Below are 9,149 nucleotides of genomic sequence, written 5' to 3'. Positions count from 1 at the left end.
TGAGATTTTACAGAGGTTGAAATACACTTTAGAACTTCAGAGTGATCATTGGATGAACATAGGATTAACTTTCACTCTAGCAGTCGGGAGCACCTAACTTTATATTACTATAATGTTCAGTATTACTATTCATTAAATATTTCCAAATGTGTAAAAATACAAAGATGTTATAAGGCACCCTAGTATGTTCACCTGACTGCGGATCCCACATGTATTAATCTTATACAGGAGATTTTGTTTAAGCCCAGATGGCAGGTCACAGGTTTTGGGGCTTAACAAACAAAAATCTCCTTGAAAGATCAGATTCATTTCAGGTTACTTGGAACCTGTACTTCTCTGTATTTCCAAATGCTCTGTACCCTCTGTACTCCTTAATGAAGAACTTTTTTTTTTTAGATGATCTTGGAAAACCTTTGGAAGACTTTATTGGTGAGGTTCACAGAGAAATGCCTGGTCTTATTAAAAAAATCTGGCACACACGCCAGATGGGTTTGTCCCAGTCCCGGATCACAGGCTGGAAGAAGGCCACAGGAGATGTTGTGGCCATTTTAGATGCTCACATTGAAGCCACTCTGGGCTGGTAAGCACAAAACTTCTCATAACCAATAATTGTCTAAAAATAAATGTAAATCTAGTTCAGTATCTACTGCTGGGTTTAATAAAACATGTAGCTGACTATATCTTCTGCAGGGCTGAACCTTTGTTGGCCAGGATCAAAGCTGACAGGACTGTGGTGGTGTCTCCTGTGTTTGACAAGGTCAACTATGATGATCTACATGTAGAAAAATATATGCCGTTCGCTCAGGGCTTTGAATGGGCTCTGTGGTGCATGTATGAGCCCTTCAAACCAGACTGGAAGGAAGGGGACGAATCACAGCCTGGAAAGTATGTGGAAAAAGGAGATCTTCTCTTTGACCCCTCAGTGAGCTAGAATGGATTTTGAAGGTTTAATGTAGTCATGACCTTTTCACCACAGGTGGATACATTTGATCAGTTATATATATATCAAACTTAGTCTGAAGAACAAATCCCCTCCGTCACAAATGTCAAACATTGAAAATATAAATTTGAATAATAAAGCTGTTTTAATGCAGCCTAATAGGAAAGTTTTTTATAACCATGAAATTTTAACATCATAGTATAGCATATCAATAAGACTTAAGCCCAAGCTTTGACTAGGCCACTATGTACCCTTATTTGGCTTATTATTGAAGTTTCTGTGTTGGATTTGTTAATGTTCACTGGATCATTTTCCAGCTTCATCATAACCCATTGTGCCCCCATAAAGAGAGAGCAGAATTCATACCGCATGAATACTTTGCGCTCTGACTACAGATTACTCTGGTGTGAGCCAACAGAAATGATCAAGACTCCTGGATAGGTGTCAGAGGGTCTTCTAATTTAAGCCTGTTTGTGGTTAACATTACTCTATTTTAGCCCCATTTCAGACATATTTTTGAACTGGGATTAAGTTTGTGGTTAAATACCTGTATACCTAAGATAGCAGTTATCCCAACTCAAGTTTATCCTGCAAGTTACTCCATGAGACAACTCATGAACTTCTTGAAGCTATCCACAATCTGTTACACTTTTAGATGTGATCATACACAAGAAAAGCATGCCCTATACTGTTACTATGGCTCAAATGTGCATCAGATGTATAAACACTCTTCCATGTTCTCTAATAAATACAAATTGTTTAGCTATTTCACAGGGATTGTCTTAATTCTTTCATAATAAACCATGAACCAAGGTTTAGCTTCACACGTTTATAATATGTGTGGACTAATCCTAACTCAAGCTGTCTAATGCAGTAGGTAAAGATTAAATACAATAGCTGATAACTGGGCCATACCTCATATAACTGCACTTTTATATTTTTTCATTGATATATTGCTATGTCCTTTTTGTGTCCGCTGGGTTACACCTAGATGCAAATTTCACCTCTGTACTCAGACACACCCTTTTTTGTTCATGTCAAACAGGTGTACTTTTGAGGATGAACTGTCATTCTCTATCACTCATGCAGTTACTGGTCTCTGCCACGCTAAATCTACTTATTTTGCTGCAGGACCAGTTTTGCCTGTAATTTAATGTATTTGTAATCTATCTCTGAATAAAATAGTTAATATTTTAACTTTTATTGGCTCACAATTCATATTCTTCTTGTTGCCTTTGTTTATCATGTTTTCTGCATTTCATTGATGAGGGATTCTCGCTGAAACTACCCTGAAATCTGGATCTCAGACTCGAGTTAGCTACCTGATATCCCCTGTTCTAAAATCAAAAATCCTAAAAATCACAAAACTGAATAGGATGACTCAGTTGCATTGCTCTATACTCAGAGCAGTTAACTTTCTTCAAAGGGTTGAAGAATTATTTTAATTTTTCTCTCCTCAGTCAGGCAAAGGCTGGTAAACAAGGACCGCTAGATGGTTTACACACACAAAGGCTTTAGAATAGAATAGAATAGAATCGAAACAATAGGATAGAATAGAAACAATAGAATAGAACAGAATAGAATAGAAAGTAAAATCCCTTTTTTGTCCAACAATGGGGAAATTCTGATGTTTACAGCACCAAAAAGATTATAGAAAAAATGGTCACACAAATATGGACCTTAGAATAGTGAAGAGTTAAAAGATAAACAATAAAATACTGTTCTGTAAAGTGTTTTCAAGAATCTCTCAGTAAAAGATAGGGATAAAAAAAAAAAAACTCCAACAACACAGGGATGGCAGAGCCAATGCATTGCATACAACAAATATGGATGTGCCATAATTTTCTTTAGTTAAATAACAGCATCTAGGTAATCTTTTCTTGACCAAAGTAGATCTAACTCAGGCCACTTAATTCAGTAGGTTAAAATTGAATGTTAGCCCAAAACCTTAGTTATTACAAATAGAAGTCACTGCTAAAGCCTTAAATTGGTATAGTGATGGTTTCAGACCTGATCCTTTACAGGCAGATAAGGTAACTGCAAAGTTTTTCTTCTATTACCCCAAGAACAATTCCAGGATCAAAGGACTGATTTCTCAATAGGGTCTAGGGAGTATTTAAGGGAGTGGCGGCCTAGTGGTTAGGACATTGAACTTGGAATCCAGAGGTTCTGAGTTCAAGCCCCACTCCTATGGACTGACACTCTGAGTACCTGAGCAAAGACCCTTAACCCCAAACTGCTCCCCGGGCGCCGCACAATGGCAGCCCACTGCTCCCAAACGGGATGGGTTAAATGCAGAGAGTTAATTTCATTGCTCTGTACTTGTGACAGTGTAATGACAATTAAAATAAAGCTAGAAAAAAAAGCTGATCCAGAGAAAGAAATTGATTACTGTAACAGGTTCTACTAGTTGATCCATTTTGATTTCCATTTTATACTGTACTAAATACTAAAAGCAGCCTGTGATGGACAGGCAACCCGTCCAGAGTGTACCCCGCCTTTCAAGTGCTTGAGATACACACCAGCTCCCTATGACCCTGACGGACGGATGGACGGACGGGCAGATGGATAGATTTTATTCAAATCTAAGATATAAAAGCATTTTGAAGTTCTTTTGGTTAAAGATCAAATGTGAAGTGACTATTACTATGTTGGTATTATGTACAGCTTTTTTGTACAGCAGGCAAGTAATTGTCTGAGTTTTTCATGCTGTTTTGTGTCTTTCGTGCAGGAGTCCTTCTGTGATGGGCATCTTTGCAGCAGACAGGTATTTCCTTGGAGAAATCGGTGGACTTGATGGGGGCATGACAGTTTACGGAGGAGAAAATGTTGAATTTGGGATTCGTGTGAGTGACAGCAGATTTTAACAGCAATATTTATTTATCTTATTTATTTACACAGGTGTTATATTTATTTATTTATATTTTTCCTCCAATCTTTTTGTTTCTATAACACCAGAATTTCCACATTAAGGGACAATGAAGGGATTTTATATTCTACTCTATTTACATTGTTTAAGTAATGATAAACACTGTTGTAAAATTGGGGCTAGCACAATAACTGCTGAACTCTGATCTGTGTTGACTGCTCAGGTGTGGCTGTGTGGAGGAAGTGTGGAGGTTGTGCCTTGCTCCAGGATAGCTCACATCGAGAGAGCACACAAACCATATGCACCTGATCTCAACCCATCCATGAGGAGAAATGCCTTAAGGGTTGCTGATATTTGGTTGGATGAGTACAAGAAAAATGTGTTTATTGCCTGGAACATTCCTCTTAAGGTGAGTTGTGCTCGATATTTGAGTTGGACAAAGGCTAAAAGAAAGATTAATTGAGACTTAAGTGGAAGTATTTTAATTCTTCTTTGATGAGTGTAGTAAGACTAACCAATTAAACCAGAAACTATCATTGTCTTTAGGAATGCATTATATTGTTGGCAAAACACCACCTGTCACAACCAAGCAACTAATTAAGTTGTAATTAATCTGTAATATATAATTCCTTAACCAAAACTCCACCTTGTTTCCCATTGACATTTTGTTTTAATTGAGGGTTAAAAGGGACTATGTTAAATATTTAAATGAATAGATCATGAAATACATATATAAATCCATGGCATAAATAAATCTCTGATTAAGTTGGGTGAGGGCAAAACAGACTCTAACATCTGTTTGGCTGCTTTGCACAGCAGGTTCAGACAACTTCTTCCAAGTTTGCTGTGTCCTAAAGTCAGTGTCTTGGGTGAAAAGTGGTTGAATTAATTAGATAACTAAAAGACAGTGTTAACATTAATTTACAAAAGACTCTGAGTTTGCTGAAAAATGCCTCTATAACTTTTAGCAGACAGCTTGGTGTGGTTATGCAGAGAGAATGCCTCCAGACTTCATTCATAATCGCCATTAGTCCCGCCCACATAATTTGATTGGTAGAGTTAAACTTATAAACAATTTTGTAGTGACTCTTCTGAATAAATACAGACGGAAATAATTATATGTGTTTTTTAAATGATTGTATTTTAAAAGGATAAGATTTCATTATTTAATTATTTAACAGTACAATTGTTAATTTATTGACATTTAATTATTTAATTTAATGATTTCATGATTAAATAGCATATTTACCTGTTTAATGTTGCAGTAAATATATAAAATATACAATGGTAGATCAATGGTATTTGCAGTTACTTACCACAACATTTATTTAATCATGGTACCTTTATTTTAATACTTTTATCCCAGCATTACAGCAACCTCAACAAGTATTGGCTGCTATGTTAAAAGCACAAAACTTTTGAAATAATATCTCTGCTGTTCATCCTTAAACCTTAGTTCTGTTCGTAATAATTAAAACTGAATGAAATATGAAAATATGAAATATGGTCTTTCCAAATAAATAGATCAAGGCTTCATGTATCTATCAATGTCAAAGAAAGTAAACGCTTTTAGAAGTTAACACCTAACTTTAATAGATTAGATACTTGTTTGTGACCTTATTCACAAAATACCGCCTTCAATTTAACAAACAACAGCATGAGTCTGAAACTAAGAACTGAAATAAACTGTCCAATAATGCCAAAGCTTTAGTTACAACAACCTTTAAAGCATAAGGCTGGTGTTTCAATTTAATAAAAACCTGATTTAGTTTAAATCCAGTCCTTAATGGAATGTGTTTCCGCACATCCGATTAAGGACAACATATATGCTGTTGTTCAGGGCAGGGGTATCAAATGTTTCCAGGCCAAGGACTCCCTAATTATGTATAGTATGAAATTGTGTTATATCAAACTTGCCCTATAGTCATTCTATTACAGATGGAGTAATGTAACTAAAGTAATTTCTCCCTGGGATTTTTAAAGTATTTCTGATTCTGATTCCTGGTTGATGGGACAGGTGTTGTGAATGAAACGGTGCCCAGTTTGAAAGAGCTCCTGTGTGTCGCTGAATGTGTGCATTGATGACTGAGAGACATCTTCTGCCTCCATTTATCTGTTTATTTCAATGTGTTGAATTCATGTTAATGTGTATTTAAAGTAATTTCAATTAATGGAAAAGTGCAGGGGGGAATATAAAAAAAAGTCTAATCAACCTAAACTTTCGCGACCCCCATGCAGTACCTCTGTGGACCCTCTAGTTCCCTGCTTACAACAGCTGAGACTGCACTGGGGGGGGCAAGATAAGGAACTTAAACTTGGAGTGTCAGTAAACATGTCCTCTAAATCTCAAGGTTCAGTCAAAGTTTAAGTTGACCAAAGTTGAGCAGGTTTAATGCTGCTCGTAAATCAACAACAACCTCCCCAAAAGCAAGTCCACAAATCACAGTATACTTTAGAAAAGGTGGCTATGATCACATGAACATAGCACACAGCTTTATGCATTATAACACTACACAGATAAATTTACATACAATTATTCTAACAGCTCTAAACTCGGTTCTTGTTTCTTGCTTCCTGCTTCTCTGTGTATTCTACTGACCTTCCATCCTGATTCCTCACATTTAAAGGAAGAACAGCATATTTTACCCTGACAGCTGACATTCATGCTGCTGATCAGACCCATATGTTTTCAGTCCAATGCCCCAGTTGCTTCCTTTGTGTCCATCTCTGCTCGGTTCTACTCTCAAACCTGGCTCCTGCCTTGGTTCCTTTTTCCTGCACTCATCACATCCCTATGGCGTGTTCCACGACTTGCCTCCTTTACTGCCTTATTTTCTCTCTGCCCAACTTCCTGTCCACCTGCAAATGAAGCAAACCTTAACAAAAACATTAGAATACATACAATATAACAATGTAGAACAAAATCAAAAGCTAATACATATCTGTCAGGAAAAAAATACTAATAATTACTTTTCCCTACTAAATAAATATTATCAAATTAAAGGTTTGGTCTAAAACTTTCACTGTAAGTGTTTGCTGATACAATAAATAATTTATCTATTTGAAATTTTCTGTTATATATTTTCTTTATATATATATTTAGCTGATTATATTCCATCTGCTAAAGTGTATGGTGTATGTTTTAATTTGGCACAAATTCGACCTAAATATAGCTTTTTAACATGTACTATTTTGATATCAACAAACAGGATCATGGGATTGATATTGGTGATGTATCAGAGAGGAAAAAACTCAGAAAGAACCTGAGTTGTAAACCTTTCAGTTGGTACCTGGAGAACGTGTACACCAGTCTGGAAAGATTGGATAATATCCTGGGCTACGGTGTGGTAAGGAACATCTTCAGGGGTTAATGCAAAACCAGTTATTCTGAAATAATATACACTGTTCACATAAAGAAATAGGCTTTTAAATATAACATTTACACATGTAAAGCTCTGAAACAGCACTCTGATCAGCTGCAGAACAGCCTTCACAAGAGGATGTGTGTGGATCAGGGAGCGATTCCTGGAAGTATCCCAATTTTATACGAGTGCCACTTCCAAGAACCACAGGTAACAAAGATACTGATATGAGCTTAATATTAATACCAAGTCCAAAAAGTAAAAAATGTTCCTTTCCTGCAGCGATGTTACTACAACACCGAGGGTGAAATAATCATAGGGAATATAAAATCTCACAAATACAGCAGTAACCGCTGCCTGGTGGATCCAGGCTCTGGCAGCATCCCAACTCTGCATGAGTGCAAGGTGGCAAAGGTCAACCAGTTACACATGAACTGGGACTTCAGACAAGTAAGCTGGGAGCTTTTTTCACTGCCTCAATGCTTTCCATCTGAAACAACGGTGTTATCACATTAATGTTGTCTCAAACTTTCACAGGGCAAAGAAATTAGGAACAAAGCCACAGACAGATGCTTGGAGATCGCCCAGGGAGACAACTTTTACTATCAACTCATCCTTCAGAAGTGCAGCGGGCAGAGATGGACCATTCAGCACCTCATCACAACCTTCTAGCTACACAGAGAAAATCTGAACAGTTGAGACAGCATCTATAAGTCATGCACTCTTTAAATTAAGCTATTTTAGAGCGGGAAGTTCAAAGCCATCAGACGTTTTGTTTGCCACAAACCCTCAAGGTGGCGCAGCAATCATGTGGGAGATTCTCTTATCAGATGACATAGCCCGCAAAAAGATAAGCATGATGAAAAATTAACCCATGCCATCACTCTGACTATCCCCAGGATGAAATGCAATGGTGGCAGCATCATGTGGGTGGAGCTTTGTGCAACGAACTGTGAAGGAGCAGAGATTAGAGTCTGAGATGATGTCCAGCTGGTACCTATAAAAATAAACTATTACTCTTGTCATAAAGCAGTACCTACCATCCTATGTGCAAACAACTTGAACATAATAAAAAGATCAGTGAAAGTTAAGACTGATATGTTTCTTGTTTATTCTATAAAAGCATTTCTTTTTTTGAAGATTTTAGCAGGGTTTTATTTATCAACTGTTTCTTAAATTGAATAAATGTAAAAGAAGGCAGGGAGTGGTGTAAACGTACATCCATCCCTTCCATCTTTCTACAGTAACTCTCACGCACCTGTGTAGGTATGTAAATAAAACATCCTTCATCACCAGGATCAAACTAATACCTTAATAACAAGCTAACATTTGGTAAAAATACAAGCTCCACCTTCTCTTCTTGTCTCTAGTATTTTGATACAACCATACTTCCATTGTTAATAAAGAAATATAATAATTGTTAGGAAATTTAATGAGCAAGCACCGAACTTGTTTTATAAAAATGACTACAAGGACAAAATAATTTCCTTATATATGCCTCCAAATGTTCAGCTTGGCTCTTCTTTGTTTGCTTTAAAGATATAGTAGTGGATTTTCATTTTTCAATAAAAAAAAAAAAACATACACAAAAAAACCCTGTGCCCGCTCCAGAGAGGGAGCGCCTATTAAACGTAAGAGAATGCACGAGCCCATTTCTCCTCGTGCACGCTCTGTTTAAAAGTTGTTGTGTATATCGCTCGTACAAGCTTACTTTCCAAAAGAAGATTAGCAGGTTTTCCACAATGTCTGACTCACCACTGGTAAGAGAAAATGGGGACGAGCACGGAGGATATGCTTATGTAAACATATCATCAGAATTATTTTTGAGGATCCACCTGGAAAAAGAACATCTTCCACCATACCTTTAAGGTAAAGTTCGGCATTCTTTCTATAGTTATGAACCTCTTATTCTTTGTAATATCATTGGACAATCTTCATGGAAACCTGCAGAAATCAGAGCTGCAAAGAGCAGTTGATT

General features: G+C 36.8%; 1 protein-coding gene across 1 annotated transcript; it reads left to right on the top strand.

The window, feature by feature from the left end:
- The first annotated feature begins 352 nt into the window (after nt 1–352).
- On the top strand, nt 353–8,262 carry LOC119780488 (probable polypeptide N-acetylgalactosaminyltransferase 8). Its single transcript, XM_038280549.1, has 8 exons — nt 353–580; nt 691–885; nt 3,672–3,786; nt 4,033–4,218; nt 7,019–7,156; nt 7,286–7,381; nt 7,454–7,621; nt 7,709–8,262. The coding sequence occupies exons 1-8, from the start codon at nt 375–377 to the stop codon at nt 7,841–7,843; spliced, it is 1,239 nt and encodes a 412-aa protein (XP_038136477.1). The 5' UTR covers nt 353–374; the 3' UTR covers nt 7,844–8,262.
- The last annotated feature ends 887 nt before the right edge of the window (nt 8,263–9,149 follow it).

The sequence above is a fragment of the Cyprinodon tularosa genome, unplaced genomic scaffold, assembly GCF_016077235.1.
Source record: "Cyprinodon tularosa strain WSP-4 unplaced genomic scaffold, ASM1607723v1 ctg1609, whole genome shotgun sequence".
In the NCBI taxonomy this organism is placed as follows: Eukaryota; Metazoa; Chordata; class Actinopteri; order Cyprinodontiformes; family Cyprinodontidae; genus Cyprinodon; species Cyprinodon tularosa.
The sequence above is the reverse complement of the archived record's forward strand: the minus strand, read 5'-3'. Positions and strand labels throughout refer to the sequence as shown.

Excerpts from the sequence above, each read along its gene's own strand:
- LOC119780488 (XM_038280549.1), top strand. The coding sequence starts at position 375 with ATGAAGAACTTTTTTTTTTTAGATGATCTTGGAAAACCTTTGGAAGAC. Across the intron at positions 581-690 it reads ATTGAAGCCACTCTGGGCTG|GGCTGAACCTTTGTTGGCCA; the intron begins GTAAGCACAAAA and ends TATCTTCTGCAG. Across the intron at positions 7,622-7,708 it reads TGAACTGGGACTTCAGACAA|GGCAAAGAAATTAGGAACAA; the intron begins GTAAGCTGGGAG and ends AAACTTTCACAG.